At 40.1% G+C, this 20,421-nt stretch overlaps 1 protein-coding gene across 1 annotated transcript in view; it reads left to right on the forward strand.

Annotated features, from left to right (window-relative positions):
- Positions 1-20,421, forward strand: part of Vps13b (vacuolar protein sorting 13 homolog B) — a 543,994-nt gene that overhangs the window by 298,321 nt on the left and 225,252 nt on the right. Inside the window, exons 31-33 of the mRNA XM_032914442.1 lie at positions 5,828-6,031; positions 8,457-8,583; positions 12,019-12,162. Of these exons, the coding sequence (XP_032770333.1) occupies positions 5,828-6,031; positions 8,457-8,583; positions 12,019-12,162 (475 nt within the window). The remainder of the gene's footprint in view (positions 1-5,827; positions 6,032-8,456; positions 8,584-12,018; positions 12,163-20,421) is intronic.

Genomic DNA, 20,421 nt, shown 5'->3' on the forward strand with positions numbered 1-20,421 from the left:
GATTTCGGCTCTGAGTTTGTAACATTAATGTGAACCTGAGTTTTAAAATGTTCTTGGTTCACCTATCCACACTGACAAAAAGGCCTTCACAACCTCAACTCAACCAGTATATTAAATCTGTATGTACCATACTCCGATAATTCCAGTGTACTTCTCAGTGCTAAGACTGTGGAAATAAGTCTTAAAAATGCTTGGGATTCTCTTGAGGCTGAAAATGAAATGATAGTGTTAAGAGGAAAAATAATTTTCCTCATCTCTGCATTCTCTCTTATGGTTTCATTGAAGTTTTTAATAAACAGCTTAATGAGTGATGTTTATAAATTTGACAATCTTCTGCTTCCTGCTCTTCATGACTAATTTTGTGGTATTTGTAGATTTGAAAATCATTATAGATTATAAATTAACACAATTTTATTTTTAAAGGATTTGGGTTGTTGGATGCCAAATCTAATATTTTTCTTTCCAATAGTTTTGGTTTAAATCAGTTTTGGTCTCTAGACTGGGTGGTACTGTCTTTATGTAGTTTAACTTGAAGCCTTGCAGTTTTCAACCAACTGCATAACAGAAATTTATTTCAGTAAAATGTTAAACAGTTTCAGTGTTGTTTCTAATAGTGTTACATATAGAACACAGGGAGCAAGAGAGTGAATTTATATTCAGAGCATGGCTTTGTTTCATATGTCCAATCCCTGCAGTATCTGCGTGGTAGAGTAGAGGCTGCTGTGACCCTGTGGACTGGAAGGTAGCAGCACGTGCTCCTGTTACCACCGTTCCTGCTGGTTTATGTAATAGGTTGTCGCATCACAAACACTTTAGCGTTTGATAGTAGAGTCAGTATGGAATGAAAGGACGTAATTAAAGAGAACAAAATGTAAATGATACAGAGAAGCATAGTAACAAAATGAATATGCTAAGAAAGGAAAGGATTCGTCTCTATTAAAATGTTGTATTGCAATTAGGAACACGTGAGATGCTTGCGGCCCAGTTAATGTGGTTGTCATTTGTCTTTACAAATTCCTCCTTTAGGATTTTTCCTCAGTACAGAATCTGGGTAGCAAGTTAGCTTGTGACAATAAATTATTTTAAAGACTCCATATTTATAGACTCTGTTGTGATTTTAAATGCTTACATTAGGGCAAGAGAGGGGGGAAGGGGGTATGGTATTCCTGACGTCTAACTGAGCTCTCCTGGATCAGACTGTCCATTTGGGAGTCTACTGTTTTCTTCAGTCTTCTCAGTGGTTCTTCTGCAGCTGAAGATAGTCTTGCTCTGAATCGGAGAACCCAGTCTGACAGTCAGCCATTTTGTCTCCTGCCGTATTTACTCTCCAAAAAACTGTCTTTCGTGGAGACTTTATAATAAATTTGTAGACATTTAATTTATTCAAGACACCAAAGTTGTACTTGGTTTTACGTCCCTATTTTCTGACTTGTTTAGCATTTTGTAGATCTCAATTGAGCTATAAGTGAATGAATTTTGCTACTTCCCATTGAATTCCCAAGCTATGCCTATTCGGCAGTGAGCAGTAAATGGTTCAGCATGAGCTGCTCCTTGTGTAAACATACAAAAGGCCTGTCCCAGACTAAATCAATTTAAAAGGAAAACATTAAAGCCATGTTTCCTGTTATACACTTAAAGTCGTCTTTGGTTCCTTCTGATTACACTATTGACCAGCTATTGCAGACTTGAGTTTATCCTCCCACACCACCTGCTGAATAGTTTAAATGTATGGGCGGAGAGTTTAGGAAGGCCAAAGCAATTACAATTATAACTCCTACGTGGTGGCTGAGAAAGCAGCTTTTTTGTGTGAAGACTAAGGAAGTTATGAGAACCGCGTTTGCCTGTCTGTCCTGGTCCGATCTCTCGGTTTTAAAGGTGGCAATAAGGATAGAACAAAGACCGTGGAACATTTTATAAGCATATTAAATTGAGTCAGGAAGATTTGATTTCTTTCTCAATAGTAAACCTGTAGGGAAGGGAGTAATACCGTGAGGCTTTTATGGTAACATATTTACATCGTAGCCTTAGAACACACTCTGTTGGTTTTAAGCATTCTAGTCCTGGCTGATTTACTGGTAGTATGTATTCTTTAAAGAATTGAAAATAAATTGTTGAGATAGTGTAATATGAGAGAAAAGTTGACTTATATTTTACAAGTCTGAAAAAGCATCTCTAGCAAATTTATTACAGAAAAATCAAACCAAACTCAGTTGTTATATGAACTGGTTCCTTAAAATACCAACACTAATTACCAGGTGTCATACTTTTGTAGTTTCTAATATAAATATGCAATTTTTACTTGAGAAAGCAAATTGGAAATACATTTTTGTGTCCTGATTTTGATATCTTAGTTGCTCGGGAATTGTTGAAGAAGCTCTTTGGCAAAGATGCACCTATATTTTTAGTTGACCTAAATTTTCCACAATAAATTTTTTCTTACCCTGGAAAGTGGAAATTTATTATATGCTAACCAAAATACTATTGGGTTTTAGGCTGATAAAAATGTGGTTTGAATTTATTAAGGACCAGTTGTGTTACTGGTTTGTTTATTTTTTGGTTTTGACTTTCCAGTCCTAATACACAGCCTCTATAGCTGAGCTCTCTGTGCTGTCTCTAGTCATTGCACATCTATCCACACTTTATACTGAGGCTGAGGACATTCATGAGGACGATTTATTTTCCCTCACACTAAAATGTTATGGTGTATCAACCTCTGTACACATGCACTTTGGACTGTATGTTCATATTCTCATAATCATAACTAACAGAAACTCAGGCTTTGTCTGGATAGCTGTGTCATCCTGTCACTTCTGTATTCTACTAGGCAAGGGTAAAATGGCCACTTTTTCAAAGTAAGCCCACTTTTTAGGCCATGCAGCTCCATTCTCCACAGCTGTGCCTTGTTTGGATCCTTTAAACTTTACGTACTGAGGGCTGCTGGGATGCTGGCCTTCCTTCTCCCTGACCCTTCTCCTCTGTAGCTGTTCAGAGCCTTCTTATGGTCTCTGGATCTGATGTTGCCACATCTTCAGGCCTTTTTTTCACACGTGTAAATATTTCTTCATTTGTATGAGGAGACAAGTTGTTTGGAAGTTACCTAAGTACTTTGTTTCCCTTCCCTGAACTACCTATGTCTATGTTAGGTGGTCCTTGTGTGTTTCCAGTTGTATTCTGTGCTCAGTCTTTGCTCTGTTTTCTACTTGCTTCTAAATCCCCACCAACTTTGAGGGAGTAGTAGAAGAGCCTATGGACTCGATAGTCCTAACCCTAGGAATGGTGAAGGAATGCTTTGCCACTTATGGCGTTATATTAGTGATGTGTGTTCTCATGATATTAAAATGGGTTGTTTCCACAACAGAGAACTTATATGAGGAAAATCAATGTGATGTTTAGTGGCAAAATGAGAGGATAACCTTTATCTAATGCTGTGATGAAAAGAATAAGAAATAGCCAGAAGAGAGTTTTACTTTGTACAGACGTTAGATGCTCCTGACTGTCCACACAGGCTTAGAGTCCACCTGCTGTCTGTTTACTCTATTCAACACCATTGTTTTGTTGCCTTTTTATGGCAAACATCTTACTTTTTAACCTTTTTTTTCCCTTTTGCTAGACGTTCATCTATTGTCTGGCCTTGTAGATCATCTCTTATTACTGAACTAATTCCCGCTCTTATATCCTACTCTCCTCAAGTTTCTCCTGCTTTCTTAGATGTAGTTGTGAGCTCTGGCCCTGGCTTCCTCACCAACACTAGTAAGTTAAACAGTATATTTTGCTGAAGTGCCATCTCCACTTTGTCCAGTGCCTTTAGTGTGTAAGACTGGAATTGTTTCTTTATTAAAATTTTGACTAAGGAATAACTAACGTAGAAATGTCTTTTCCATTTCTAAAACTAAGGAGTTTTGCAGGTTCTCTTCAATAAAGCATTGGGGGTAATTTTATTGTGCTCACAGACTACAGCCTGTATGATGTTAATTGATTGAAATATGTTCAGGTTAGCTTAATGCCCAGGAGGGAAAGAGTTTTTATAAATGTTGCTTTCTACTTGAGGAACATGTTTCCCAATTGTTAGATACTATGTTCTATAAATATACCATCAATATAGAAATTGGTTGTCTCAAATTTTCTTTCTTCCTCCTTATTGTATTATTCTCTCTCTCTCTCTCTCTCTCTCTCTCTCTCTCTCTCTCTCTCACACACACACACACACACACACACAGAGAGAGAGAGAGAGACACAGAGAGAGAGAGAGACAGAGAGAGAAAGAGAGAGAGAGAGAGAGAGAGACAGAGAGACAGAGAGAGAGAGAGAGTTAAGTTTTACACTGAAGAGCAACTATGGAAGTAGAGTTAAATCTATGTACAATAATGACTAAGTTCTTCTAACAGGTTTGTTTTTGAACAAGGTTTGTCTAGTATCTATTTTTCCATTAGCTGACTTTTAATCATCCTGTTGTTAAAACTTTAACTGTGTCTCATGGGCAAGGCTGTAACTGCAATGTCTTAAACTTGATGGTTTTATGTTTTAAGTAGAATATATGAATCATTTATACTTATTTGGATTAGTTTGTTACCAGAAAAATCAGGTTCAATCTCTGGGATTGTAGGGTCCTTAAAAGAATTTAAAGATGAACTCAGAATGGAGCTATTAGAGTTTGAAAGAAAAACAAGACAGGCAAGCTATCAGTCCCAGCAGCTACTTTGTGGAGGAAGATGATGTAAATAAAAAGAAAAATTTATAGCTTTTGAGTTGGGTGCAGAGAAAGCCGCCGTGTTTAGCAGTGGGACTCACAAGATAGCGTGTGGCAGAAGTGTGGGCCCCAGAGAAATAGCAAGAAACATCAGAGTGTCCTGGAATGCATGCTTGGTCCTTTGAGTAGAATACAAGTGGAAGGACAAATAATACTTTTCTCAACTCAGTGGACAGGCCATGAGAGCCATGGTGAGGGCAGAGCTTCTGGGATGCATGAGGACATTTTCTCATTAGGAGGTGCACCTTTCCTCCCATGGCCTCAGCATTATCTTCAGGAGGCTCAGCTTGCCTTGAGAGTAGGCTCCTGGCCAGGGGATTGGCAGACTCTATTGAATTAAGTCTTAGGGAATGATACAGTGTCATTTTTCATCTTTAGATCTGATCACACTAGTCTGTCTTTCTTCCCTTGGCTAGAGTTATCTGCTTCCTTTGATTTTTCAGGAGGCCTATAGACAAGCAGTTATATGCTTTCTTTTCTTGAGTTATTGGGGAAATGAAATATCAAGTCCAAAGAGACCATAAGGGAGTACATCCTCCAAAGCCTGCAAGGCTAACAGTCCCTCATCCTAGCTCCCTAACGTGACTTTATATTCTCCCATTCGTCCGTAAACGTCCAATGAGGATTTAACAGAATCTCTTCCCTAGCCTATCTATGTATCTGAACCCTATTTTAGTTGGACATTGTGTTTGTACAATCACTTCTATGTTGTTACCTGATTGAGTTTTAAATCAAGCAATTCTATCTTCACCTGTAGTTCTCCAGGATTCTAATATTCTCATTCTTGGCCACATGCTGGGCATGTTCACATCCTAAGCAGTCATGTTTCTTACCGTGGCCCAGTGTTGGTGAACTCTGAGGCCCTGGTTCTGCTTCCTATTCCTGCTGGACCCCGCTCAAGGCCCCTGAGTATTAAATGTGATAGCATTTATATCTTTCTTTCTTTCTTTCTCTCTCTCTCTCTCTCTCTCTCTCTCTTTTTTTTTTTTTGATTGTCAAATTAGGGCGAAGTTTATTATGATAGTAGATTAGTAAGCAAATAACCATAGAATATGTTTACTTTTTTCATTGCCTTCTCAGGAGAGCCTTAAACTTAGGAATTCTTCGAGATCCTGGATCAGAAATTGAAGACAGACAGTACCAAATAGACCTGCAGTCCATCAGCATTGGTACTGCCCAGTGGGATCAACTCAAACCAGAGAAAGGCAGTGGTACAGGAGGAGTGCCAACAGAGTCTGAGAGGAACTCTCAGAACCCAGCCCTGGAGTGGAACATGGCCAGCAGGTAGGAAAGGCCTGGGAAATGGCCTACACTTTGGAATCTTGTTTAAGAACTCATCACACTCCACCCAGATATTTCTGTGTTGGTTCTGCTTTTCATTACACATGTGAATCCATTTGGTAACTGTAGCTGCTTTGCTTTGTTCTCATAAATAACTCAAAGTAGTTATTCCTGGACCTCTGAGATAATATAAATTAGGCGTGCATAAACAAGCACGCATAAGTCCTATTATTTAAATCTTCTAGGGTGTTCTCTGCCACTTTCACTGTGCTCTTGCTAAGCTAGATAGTTCCTGTTCTTCCCTTTCAGATGGGCTGTGCTTTCATAGCTTTGGGACCCAGGTCTAGGATGGCAATACACTGCTGCCTGAACCCCAAATCTGTCACCAGCCTCTGCTAACACTCGGGGTTTTGGTTCCTTTGTAATCTTCAACACTACATCACCTTGCACGATACTGGTGGGCTTGGTAACCGCGGTTCCTTCAGCATTTCTTTTTCCCTCCTGTGATTTGTCTTTGACAATGATTGATTTATAAAATTTTTAATTGGTTTTTAAAAATTTTAAAAGTTTATTGTTACCTCAAATGTTTATCAGTGATAGCACAGAAGAAAAGCTCTCACCGTGGAGTAGGAAAGTGGCTGCTGTTCTGAAGAGATTTCCTTTTTCCTGCTGTGGTAATTGGGCTTTTATATTCAGTGTCACTGATTTAGCTCATCACGCGAGTGAGGGAAACACTGAGTGATAGGGACAGGGAGCTCTCCTTTCCCACAGTGCTTCAGGGTTTGTAGGCACTTGGTTTGCTGCCATCCTTTCCATTTGAGCCTCTGTAGTGCGCCTGCCTCTGCTCTCCTCTCCAGAGTGCATCATGTTTCCCGTTTCTCACATCGGTCATGTTATGGAATTCGAGCAATTAGACTGTAATTATGGTGTCTCTTAGGTTCTAAACCTCTCCTCTGTAGTCACAGATTTTAATGCTTCTTCCTGTTGCTCTCTACTTACCAGATCTCTTAATTCTTTAAAATTGACTTTCTTGAAATCCAATACTTATGTGTCACAGAACCAGATGATCCAATTTGCTTTTTTGGCACATACCATATAAAGCACTGCCCACTGGAAATTTAACAAAAGACATTAGTGCTCTCTAGACTATCCTGAATAGTTTTTTGGTTTTTTTTTTAAGATGTAGAAAGACTTGTACTTTATCTACATTTTCACATGAGGTATAAGTTATGCCAATTTTCTGCTTTCAAATCTATCATTTTATCATAAGGGACTAATAAAATTGTATTTATAGAGAATATTAAATTAATTTTAAAGGAAATTTAGAGGTGTGGCTTCTAGTCTAACATAAACATACTGATGTATTATTTCATAAAATGAAAACTAAAACTGCAGAGTTGCTTAAAATATCTGTGCCAGGAGAAGTTGTGTTTCTCAGTGGTGTTGTTCAGTTTCACGTAGAGCGTACTTCCTTTGAGTTACTAGCAATTGTGAGTGTCAAGCAGAAATTACTGAGCAAAGATGGAAATATAGAGTAGGACTGAAGAGAGACCAGAAGCTACAATGGAGATAGCACTGCAGGCCAAGGTCTGGAGGTGCTGTTTCCCCTGAGTGTCCAGTCCTGTCACTGAGCTCTGATTCTGCATTCATACCACAAGGCTGAGAGTGAGCTTTCCTTTTTACAGGCTTGTTGGGGGAAGCATTCAGCTTCACATACTGAAGCTATTTAATAAACAAAGAAGCCTTTAATATCTATATTATTCATAAACTGAAATGGATCTTAGAGCTTAAAGTAGAAAGAATTTAAGAGCTGTATACTGTGTCTCATGCCATTAATCCTAGTACTAGGGAGGCAGAGAGGCAGAGGCAGAGGCAGAGGCAGAGGCAGGAGGATCACTGCAAGCTCACTGTTAGGCTCATCTTACAAAGGAAATTCCAAACAAGCCAGACCAATATAGGGAGACTTGGGAGAATTTGGTTGAGGGCAAAGGGCAAAGGGCAAAGGGAGATGGTCTTTGTCAAATGAAACATATGTACAGTGTATTAAAAGTAGGAAATTAAAATTATTCCAAAAATACAAAGATATTGATAGTAACAAAAGAGATGTGAAACTTTGTAAGAATAAAGTTGTAAACAGAAACCATAATTAATTGTAAGACCTTGGATGATATTGTTAGGAAATGGCTTAAGTTCATTTGAATTTCTCGGGTTATTTTCTCTAGCAGTTTTTGAGACCTTACAGAACCCAAGAAACTGACTGTAAAGACCAGATAAGCACTCTCAAAACAATGGTGAGACTTTGCTGTGCATGTTTGTAGTTCAGACTTCAACAAAAGTAAAGTTATCCTTGAAAAACAGTGAGTGAATAAAACTTTCCTGTTTTCATTTTGTACTGAATAACAATTGTTTGTTTGCCTTATCTTTTTAGCATACAACGTCATCAAGAAAGGAGAGCAATTTTGACACCCATCTTGACAGATTTTTCTGTACGAATAACTGGAGCACCTGCCATCATTTTCACCAAAGTAATCTCCCCAGAAAATCTGCATATGGAGGTTAGAACAGAAGAATATAGACTCCAGTTTAGGCTAAGTAATGGGTGACTCTTCTCTACATGTTATAGTTTCACTGTGCCATCCTATACATCACAGTAGTTCATTCATAATGACACTCGCCATCAAAGCTTATAAATACTGAGCCCTCTACTGCTCACGGTAATTCTGTCAGGTGACTTTTAGTAACTCAGTGTTACAAGTGAGGAAGCTGAGGCACAGCTCCCAATGGCTACTCTACTGGTTGGAAAGAACAATTTCATAGCATTTGTGTATACTAAATAAGCATTTTTAATATTATGAGTATATTCAGTTCACCATGCATCTATTAGCTTATAATCCATTGTTAAGTGAAAATGGTACTTTATGTTAATTTAAAACAATAGAAAGCTTATATTCCTTCTCAAAATTTTTGAAAAATAATTTTCGTATAATCTGATTTGAACTTTATAATATTCGTATGACAAAAGTTAGGCCTACTTTGGTTTCTTTTTTAATTAATTTTTTATTTAAAAGTTTTTCATACAGTATATTTTAATCATATTCTTACTTTTCTTCCCCATATCATCCCAGACTCTCCTCACCTCTGTATTCACCCAGCTTCATCTTCATGTTCTCTCTTTCTCTCTAACAAACAAGCAAAAGAAGCTTGACATGGTGTCCCAGACCTTTAATCCCAGCACTTAGGAGGCAGAGGCAGGTGGATCACTGTGAGTTTGAGACCTGCTTGGTCTACATAGGGAGTTTCAGGACAGTTGGGACTATATAAAGAGATTTGTCTCAAAAACAAAATCACAAAAGAAGGAAAGAGGAAAAAAAGAAAAGAGAAACTTAAAAAAAAAATCATGAATGCTCACACAAAAAACATCAACCACGAAGTCCTTTTGGGGGTGGGGGTGAGGAGGCAACTACCCATAGGCATAGGGCTCAGCCTAGACTGACTCCTATGTCACTGACACTCCATTGGAAAAATTCATTTTTTTCTTTTCCTTCAGCAATCAGCTGAAGATGGCTTTTGAATTAGGGACAAGCCTTTGTGTCCACTCCCATTTCTATCTTGTGGTGCAGTCACAGGTTCTATGTCATGTGTATCAGTCCTGCTGTGTTGGAAGGTGCTGTTTCATTGGTGTCTTCCAGCACCTCTGGCTCTTAGAATCTCTCTGCCTCCCCTTCCTCAGAGATCCCAGAAGCTTTAGCTGGGGAGGGGTCTGAAGAAGACAGCCCATTTTGAGATGAGATGGCCAACGTCTCTTACTCACTACACATTGTCTAGTTGTGAGGTTTTGTGTTGATTGCCATCTCCTTGGAGAAGCCTCTGTGATGGGTAGAGGGGTCCTGTGATCTGTGTCCCCACATGGTACTACAGCTGTGGGGTCAGGTCCAGGTGTCATGTAGGGAGTCACCAAAGAATGGAGATGGGCTGGAAAGAAAGATTGAGAAGGGAAGCAGGGAAGAACTAAGAGACCCTAGGTCTTCACCAGAAGACTAAGTTCCTGAGGCCTAGAAGGGGACCAGGAACTAGTTTGGTTTCTTTATAACCCCAAAAGTTGTACAAGGAGTAAGTCTTATAACTGGTTCCTTAGTAACACAACTGGTGTAGATTTTACACAATACCTTATGAGGTACACACCCAAACTGAAAACGAGCCAAGATTTACATACTTGAACACATTAGAAAACTATTTAACTTCCTGTTTATATTTGGTTCTATAAATTTAAATAATGGGTCTGGCCATGTAGTGTCCACATAGAGTACTTGCCTGCTATGTGTGAAGCTATTAGTTTGACTGTCAGAATCACCACAAAATAAAAGACAAGTAAATAACCAACAACAAGCAGAAACAAAAGAAAACAGAGAAACAAAAAAACTAACAAAACCACAAAATCTCTTTGAACTAAGAACGTTTTGTCTAGAAATATCCCTTTCTTATATTCTTAAGAACTTGCCATCACAAAGTTAAGAAGTGAAAATAAAAATATCTCAAAATGCTAATACAATTTTATCCAGCTTAACTAACTGGTAATTTGATTTGAATGCCTTAGAAACAAGTCCTTGTTTCCAGGTGACCAGGACATGAAGCATGAGGTGGAATGCTCTGTGTACAGCCTGGCTTACAGCTCACTGACCTTCCTCCTATCAGCTAGCTGTCATGTGTACTTTTCTTAGTTGTGTGGAAGAAGTGCTCCATTCCTGTCCACACTGTTCTAGACAGTAAACTGTCAAGTAGATCATTACAGGAGGAATGGGAGTAGAGCAAACTCTTGTCACTGTGTATTTAAGCTACTTAGTTTGCCCATTGCATTTCATACTGTTCAGCACTAGATTAGGATTGGTCATCCTCAAATTACAGGACATATGTCACTAATACAACTATTATTTTTATAAAAATTTGTATTCCTTTAAGTCATGTTATAATGAGAAGACAATTTTTTAAAAAATACATCTAAATCATTGTCTTCTCCTTTTTCATCATGATTAGGGAAATAAAATAAATATAATCAACAAATACAGGAAATTTGTGAAGGGAATTTTATAAGGAAAATAGTCAGGCCAGACATGCTGTTCTTTATGGCTTTGTTAAAAGCAGCTCTAAACTGTCTGATGTATATTTGGGCCAGCTATACTATCCTTAGTTCTATTCTTTTATGACCTGAATAAGTAGGCATTTGCAGACATTTGAACACTGTCCGCATGAGGCAGGACTTGTGCTTATTAACTGAAGCTTCTGGGTTGTTTTCTTTCTTTTGTTTACCTCCTTTAAGTGGTCTTTTAATGGTAAATGTTCAAGTGACACAGCTATGAAGATCAGCTCCCATTAAGTGGCAGACATCTGCGTCATGCTGCCAAGGTTCTAGCAGTTAAAGAAAGAAATCAGTGTCGGTATCTTTTGCTTAAGCCTTTTACTTTGTCATAAATCAGTTATTGTAGTCTTTGGCTAATGTTCATACTGTGGTGTTTCTAATTTTAACTACCTACCTTTAGTATCCTCTTTTCATCTCTCTGCTCCAAGAGAGGTTGGCCTTCAAGTCCACTATAATGTTGGAGGGGGGAGGTGTTCCTGATGGGGTACCTGAACTCTGCTGTAGGAATTGCTATATAAGAGATTCTTAGTAGCTCTTAGTACATTTCTTATAAAATTGCATCATTAACTACATATAAAACAGTGACAGTTCAGAGTATGGAAATAAAACCAAATAGATCTGAAAAGGGGAAACTTTCCTGTTGTTCCTCGATGCCTGTCTTGCACACAGCTAGCAGAGCATTTGCCATTGAACTCTGTTCACAGCCATGCTTGTGAGTTTTGCTTTTCTCATTAATATGTGTACTCGAGTCCCTAGAGAGTTAGAAAGTAGTAAGCATCCAATAACAGTGATAAACTATCTGAGGACTATCATTTCCAAATTTTCTATTAATCCTATCCCCTCCTCCCGTCTTTAGGAGGTTTTAGTGTGTGGCCATTCCTTGGAAGTGAACATAACCACAAGCCTGGACTTCTTCCTCAGTGTGGCTCAGGTTCAACTCTTACATCACTTAGTAGCAGCAAATATGACTGGGTCGGAGCCGTCAGCCAAGGCCACAGAGGTAACTACTACCTGATGTTTATTCTACTGAACTTTTACCAACTTTACAAAGGAAAACTTACTAACTAAATGATTTCTGTTAACTAGCCTGCATTAACTTTTTCCATAAATTGTTTTAGATTGATGTCTTATATTTTTAGTTTATATAGTCTCTTTTCCTCTTATTATATGACTTCAATAAATCACTATAGACTGACTTAAGAAAATGTGTTGTTAAGAATAAGATTTTCTTTCTAAAGTGTGCAGTGAGAACCCTGGTGTCACTTGTTAGTTATTCAGACAAACTCCAGGATAGGGCCTTTAACACCGTAAGCATTCTGTAGTAGCATCCTCAGGAAATAATACTGAAAACATTCACTGTGTTTGGTGGTCAATGGCCTTGATCATAGGCTGAATGAATGCTTAGAAATTCAGTTTTGTTCTGAAGGTGACTTGTTGGAAGGCTCAAGTGCCTCACATAGAATCAAAAGCAGAGCCATCGTGTGCTGGTTCCATTCACCCCAGACAGCTTTCCTTTGTGTTTTGTTCCCAAATTTCTTTAGTCAAGTCTGTACAGAAGAATGAATCTTCTTTGAAAAGCTGTTTGTATGTGGAATAGGTGTCACTTTTCTTCTTGTGAGTGACGCAGAATGCAACTTGGTAAATAGGGCAATAGCATTGTGGCCACCCTTTTTATCTTCACTTAACTCGCAGATCTTCAGGCAAATTCTAGTCATTCTGTGAGGAACTTGTGGTCACTTTACCCATTGGATAGACTTTGGTGTTGTAAAGGTATAGCCAGCCTTCCTGAAACAGACCAAGAACTACAAAATGAGTTATCTCGGAGTTGACTGCTGCCTCTCAAACCAGTTCACATCCTACCTGTCAGAAATCGTACACTGACTGTACTCTCCACCTGGACTTTATCTAAAAGCACACACACACACACACACACACACACACACACACACACACACAAACTAAGTTCAGTGTGAAAAGTTGTGATGTCTCTATCCTGAGAACTCATATAAATCCTGATGAGGTAACAAACATTTGTAATCCCAGGATCCTGGGACAGGATGGCTGCATGTGCATACATGATAATGAAAACAGTCAGTTTTTAAAAATGGTAAGGAAGATCACCCTGTTCATTGGACCCAGGGCTTTATTTGCAGAGCCTGCCATGATCAGCACTGCAAAATTCTGGACTTAGATTAAAAACAATGGCCTTAAAAAATAAAAATTGATTCCCTGTATGTGTATAGTTTTCACTAACTGAATTTATTGGGCTGTCAAAAGCCAGGGCACTGGGAGACATCCAGTGGGGAGCAAGGCCTATTGGATGGTGGATTGCAGAAAGGAAAGTGTGGAATACATATTTCACTGTATATCTGTACAACATTTCCACAAGTCATCAGCTTTAATAGTATATCTTATCTTTTAGGTTACTGCATTCTCAAACTGGGATGTTCAGACCAGCCTTCTGAACAGGAACAAGTAAAAGTAGCTAGAAAGCCACTGAGATATGAGGTATACAAGATCAGAACAATTCGGTGTGTGTCCATTCCAGCACTGTGTCACCAAAGCCCAAGAAGATGCTTCTCTTTTACATACCAGTCTTGAGGTCACTGTTCTAACACTGGCAGCTCTGTATCTAGAAACCCAGTCTCCTTCCCTTCTTACTTTGTCATTTCTAAGGTGTCCCCATGGATTGATCAAGTTCTAGTCAGCAGATTGAAGGAGAGAAGAAATTAATTAGGAAGTGATGCACATATCTATCCCTCCCATCCATGGCCAGAACTTAGCATGTGTGCACTTCCGTGTGCAAGGCAAGTGGAGAAGAGTAGTCTTTCCACCCATGTCCAGCTGACGGTTACTTTACTGCCGTAGTCCATATTGAGAAACACTTAGAAATAAAGAGGTCTTGGATAAATCCACACAAATAACCAGCAGCTTTAAGCAGGGGACTTGAAGCAGCTCTGTATCCTCCACAATACCTGCGGCAAATCCCCAAATCCCTAAAATCCTATCGTGTATGCTATGCCAGAAATAGTGGCAGCTGGCAAATGGTAGATGTTGCTATTGGAACAACAGTGTCTTCCCATCATTTGTACCACTCTTACTTTGATGATGGGCCTTAAATTTATAGACAAGTCTTGCCACTTGGGCCTGACTGACTACTAGTATTATTTTATGACCAGGTTAACTCTCAAACTTATGGTAATTCCCATACTTCAGCCTCCAAAAGTGCTGAGATTACAGGAGTGCACCAACTACACAGCCATTTTTTCCTGGTGATAAAGTCCCTTCCCCTGTACCATGTGATGCCAAATCTCCCATTACACGGTAGACATATTGTACTTCATTTTCCAGACTCAGCCATTGGTTGATGTGGCTACAGGACCTGGGAAAAATCAGCCTTTCATACGAAGACATCCCAAGAGTGAGCTCCCCTTCCTGTGGGTCATACACTCATTTGATGCTACTGAGGCTTCTATCACAACCCCTTGTTCTTACTCCTAATCGCTGTCGTGTGCAGAGAGATGGTCTGTGTTTTAAAAGGAGAAAAGGGGGTGGAAATGTACTGAGGCAAAGCAGGGTTCAGGCCAGGGTTGCACTGGACAGCATCTCCTGATCCTTCATACAGTCCTACAGATGGTGTGAGGACAGATGGTATGCAGACTTCCACAGAAGATTTCCATCATCATCCTCCTCTTACAACACAATGCAAGTAGTTAACCAGCCACACCATGTGATAGGAGAAGTCGCACAGCCCCAGGATGTGAATGCCAGCTCCACTGCACCCAGTGGCAGGCATCTCTTAGTAGGGAGGAAAAGAATACATGCTATTGAGACACCTGTGTCTGGGTTCCCATGACTTAAAGTGAACAGTATTTTAAAGCTGAGTGGATAACCCCTGGATAGTTCTGAGTGTGCAGTGGATGGTACTCTATAAACTTACAACCGGATTCTGTAATTCATTGAAATTCTGTCTATTTCTAGAACTGGAAAAATACAAGGTGCAGCATATAGTTCGAACAAATTTAAAGAAATTGGTGTCTAACACTTATCAGGGACAGGCTAAGTACATGTTATGAAGCACTGCCTGGAGGCTGTAGTGCCGTGCGCAGAGGATGATGGATGTGCTTCAGAGCTCAGGCCCAAGTTAGGCCTGTAGGAATCTGTAAGCATGTGGCCTTCCGGCCTAAGTGCCATAGGCTTATTCTCTTATCATGATGTAAGGACGTTGAACTGGGAGCCGCAGCACTGGCACCACACAGTATCCATTATTGCCTCAAGAAGCCACCGTGACTCTAGCGCGTTTTCTTTCTTTTTTTTTTTCTTCTTATTATTATTAACTTGAGTATTTCTTATGTGCATTTCGAGTGTTATTCCCTTTCCCGGTTTCCAGACAAACATCCCCCTCCCCACTCCCCTTCCTTATGGGTGTTCCCCTCCCCACCCTTCCCCCATTGCCGCCCTCCCCCCGACAGTCTAGTTCACTGGGGGTTCAGTCTTAGCAGGACCCAGGGCTTCCCCTTCCACTGGTGCTCTTACTAGGATATTCATTGCTACCTATGAGGTCAGAGTCCAGGGTCAGTCCATGTATAGTCTTTAGGTAGTGGCTTAGTCCCTGGAAGCTCTGGTTGCTTGGCATTGTTGTACATATGGGGTCTCGAGCCCCTTCAAGCTCTTCCTCTATCGTGTTTTCTTATACTGTGATCACTCTTTGAAAATAAATGGAAGAGGAGAGGGAGGATTGCCATGCCTTGGGCTATGCTCATTTGGCGTCAGTAATGATCGTTATTCCTTAATGGCAAGTCATCTTCTAATTAAGCCTCCTCACAGAGGTGGTGTAAGGAGTAACACATGCTCATTTCAAATCAGTGCTTTAGAGAGAATGAAGCTTTGTAACAAAATGTGAACCATGCTTTTGGAAGAAAGGCCAGAAGCACCGTAAATGTGTTGTGGGAGTCCTTTGAACCAGGCAATGTGTGTCCTGGAGAAGAAAGAGAGCATTGCTTCCTTTCCTTTCTCCTCCCCCACTTAACCACTTGGTTTAGCCACTTCCTTAGCTCTGCTTCTCCATTTGCTCCCTGTACAGATTCTCTTGCTAGACTGTCTCGTGTATGTTTGGTGCCTGCTACTATTTTTTGAGAAAAAGAAAAGGTCATACTTGTAAAAAGAAAAAAAATTGTACTTAGGCATCACACATACATATGATGTCCTCTCCGTGCTCAGCCACTGATGTCCTCTCTGGGATACTCTTCTGCCCTCTGCCCACCCCAGACCTCACCCACCTAGTCCACTATAATTTATCTTTCTTCCCATTCATGCTCAGGTGTCTTCTCTCCAACCCTAATTTCTGCCACTTTAATAATTGATTCTTTCATCTGTGCTTTTCAAATTTCCCAGTGATTTTTTTAGAACTGTGTTTTTTGTTGTAAACATATTTTATGTATTTTATATAAGGAGAAAATTCCAAGGAAAATAGATTATAACTAATATACTGTCATTCCTGTGAGCAAAAACAGTGATAACCAACTTGCCATTTAGAGTGGTAGATTAGACCTCATGAGTAGCTTCATTTCCTCTCTGATAAGCTTGTATGTTTCTTCCAAGCCTACTTGTAGGCTTTTCTTAAAATTACATTTAGAAAAAAAAATTCACTTCAAAAAATTAACAGTAGTGCCATGAGAATTTATGTAAGGTTTGATACATTTTAGTTCTCTTATCTCTAAGCCTTTGTCTCTTTTTCAGTGATGTTTCCTATCAAATAACTAAAATTCTCCTAGATCAGAGAACTATGTAAGAAGACCACCAGGGGGTTGGGGATTTAGTCAGCGGGTAGAGCGCTTTGCCTAGCAAGCTTGAAGGCCCTGTTCGGGTCCCCAGCTCCAAAAAAAAAAGAAAAAAAAAAAAGAGCTAAGAAGACCACCAGGGCCCCTTCCTCACCAGCTTCCATACTTCTAGTGACCTTTCTGTGAGGGCCTAGGTGACTCCTGTCATTTTTTAAAGACTTGCCAATAGTACTTTTTTAAGTGACAAAATTTATTATTTGGGAATTATTTTGTAAACCTAACTGTAAAAACTACTAGACTGCCCAGAAATGCTCTGGAGAAGACACAAATCTCAGCCCCAGGTACTGTATTCATGTTCCTGTCTGTCAGTTGAGCAGCGACTGGGCTCTGTGGTGCGGTCTCACTTTGCGTGAGGTATGCTAAGTGTTTTATGTCTTAGTTCCTTCCACTCCATAATCAGCCTCCGTCTTGCAGATTTTAGATTGTAACGATGCAGAGACTGTGATAGCTGTTATCAAAGCAGAGTTTCTGACATCCTGTCTCCATGTCTGCCTTTGTCGCTCCCTCTCCCTCTCTCCCTTTCTCTGTCTCTATTTCTGTCTCTGTCTGTCTGTCTGTCTCGCGCGCACGCTCTCTGTGTGTGTGTCTTTCTGTCTGTCTGTCTTTCTGTCTTCTCTCTGTGTGTGATCTGTGAGCATCTTACTGTCTTACTCGCTTCTTCCCTCTCCCTTTCTTCTCCCTCTCCCCTCCTCATTGTCCTTTTTTCTCTACTTATTTCTCCCATCTCATCCTTTAATCTCCCTCTTCAGCTCCTATTGAAAATCCTCAGCATATGCTCCAGTGTTGACTCATCTCTGTGTGGGAATCACAGGGTGAAGCCCTCTGTGTCCCCTACACTGCATACCTGTGCTCTTTTTCTTCTCTGGATTGTCCATGCCGGTTGAGGAATCTGCCTGCCTTGGGCTGCTGAGTAGCTCAGAACTGCAGACAGACACCCGTCTTTACCAGTTCTTGAACTCTTCCTGATCTCAGCATGTCATTTATACTCTCTGCATAAATATGTTAGGTTGCACTGTTGTTTCTTTATGTCTTTTATGGGAAGGGGTGTTTCTTTGGTTTTAGGTTTTATTTCTAAATATGGAGAGAGTACACATTGAAATGTCACTAGATACTGAAGTGAGCTGAGATGAGAAGGGCTGGTGTCAGGATTAGAATGCATGGTGCTTCTGATGCAGCGCAGGGAAGCTGTGACGGCAGAGTGAGAGGCATTGATGGTTAGCCGAGGAGACGCCGGCGGACAGCATGTGTTTTTATTCTGAATAGGTTGTACAGTTATGTCATAAGAATAACAGACACTTAACTTTTTAACTTTTCTTTATTCTTCTCTCATGTATTATATACCAACTGCAGTCCCCCCTCCTGTGTGCCCAAGTGGCTCCCATATCCCCCAGATACAAGGTCTCCTCCTCTCCTTAGAGAAGTGCAGGCCTCCCGGGGACATCAACCAAACAGGGCAAAATAAATCACAATAACACCCAGCACATGCTATCAAATTCAGGATGGACAGAATAGTCAGGCACAGTCCCCATCCCTGCTGTTAGGAGTCCCACAGAACAGCAGGCAACTCAGCACAACATATGCAGAGGACCTAGGTCAGACCTGTACAGGCTGCTGATCGATCTGCATTCTTCATAATTCATATTGCATCTTTATGTTTTGAATAGTTGAGAAATTGTATATTTTTGATCTGATATTTTTAGAGTTCTTTTCCACAGCCTTAAGGGCTGTCTTGAAGGTACCAGTGTTTACCATTTTTCAGAGACATAGCCACATCCTCAACTCCTGGGCTCTAATTATCATGGATTCATTAATGTTAACAGGGAAGACATTCATCAGAAGGAAAGTGTCCTCCACTGCTAGTCCTGGTTCCAGAAAATTTGTAATGATTACACAAACAAGCTTTTGCCCATAGCAGCCCTCTACACTTGTAGAGGTTCACACCTGGGGCCCTGTCCCAGGGGCAGGAACCATGTCACTCTGTCCCCACCAAGGCTTGGCAATAATATAAATGCAAAGGAACAGGTGTAGATCCATGCATGCCCAGTGCATGCTGCCTCGGTCTCTTTGAGTTTAAATGAGCTTTAATCATGTTAATTTCGAGGGCCTTGTTTTCTTGTTTAGGACTCTATGAAATTATACTGATGGAAATCAGATACTCAGGGAACACCCTCTGACTTTGCAGTAAATTATGCTGGAATCACCTGCCACAAATTACAAGTTTAATTTTAAAAGTTTATTCCTTTAGGAAGGAAAATATAACCACATATATGTTTGCTAGTTTATGATAGGTGATGTAAAAAATTCTTTTGGCTTTTCCTTAGTCTAAACTGAATTGGAATTTGAATTTTGCGGCACTGTGAGATAAACCTAAGTATAGAATAAGCAAGATTACTCTGAAATTTGCTTTGCTGCTAATAGCAACATCATGGTCCAGTCACTCCCACTCTGGTCCTGCCAAGTCTATCTCCCGTGGAGATAGACAAGGCCGTGTATTCACAAGGGTCCCAGCTTAACTAGCAATCAAGTATGGTTTTTTGTTGTTGTGTTTGTTTGTTTTTGTTGTTGTTGTTGTTTTTGTTGTTTTTTAGTTAGAAATAATCAATGTTGGCAGAGATATTGTGCCTTCTCCCTGACTGAAGACCATATGAACAAGGTAGCATTCTTGAACAGGATTAAACATACTTGAAAGTTTTATGATGATTTCTTGGGAGAAAAGGAGTTTATAAGAATGATTGTGTTACAATGAAAAGCCCTGTGAGTGACTCAGAGACTAGAGGGTAAGAATTCCCCAGAGAGGAGAATGCATAACCCAAAAGACACTTCAGTTACATGTGGATCTGCAGAATTCCATTTTTTTCATAGGGAGAAGCCTGGTACAAAGTTATAAATTTCTTGCCTTAAAAATTTTTTAGTATTGTTAGGCATGGCAGTGCATGCCGGCAACCTGAGAACTTGGAAAATGAAGCTAGCCTGGGCTACATGACTCTCGAGCTCCTTCTCCCTCTTCCTCCCTCTCTTCCTCTCCTCCTCTCCACTTCTGCCTTCTCCCTCCCCCATACTCAGCACACACAGTTTTGTGTTACTATATTTTATTATACTTTATGAGAAACTATGTATTGCTGCTTTATGAGAAATCTGAAAGGTGATGATGGGGTATAGAGGAGGTCTCCCTAAAGACTTCACAGTTCTCAGAGAGAGCGATGAGACGGAGAGGAGCTGTACACGGATGAGCATCAGAAATGGGCCTTGAGTGGATCCCTGATGCATCTGTATATGTGTAAGACATGACTGCAAGGAAAAAATAAATATCCTCACAGTCTTAACAGAGCTCCTACCCTAAGCCAGAGGACATAATCCAAAACATAGTGGAGAGGAACTGCTGGCAAATCTCCTGTTCCCGTATTGGATTATTCCAGTCT

This window comes from Rattus rattus, chromosome 1 (assembly GCF_011064425.1).
Source record: "Rattus rattus isolate New Zealand chromosome 1, Rrattus_CSIRO_v1, whole genome shotgun sequence".
NCBI lineage: Eukaryota > Metazoa > Chordata > Mammalia > Rodentia > Muridae > Rattus > Rattus rattus.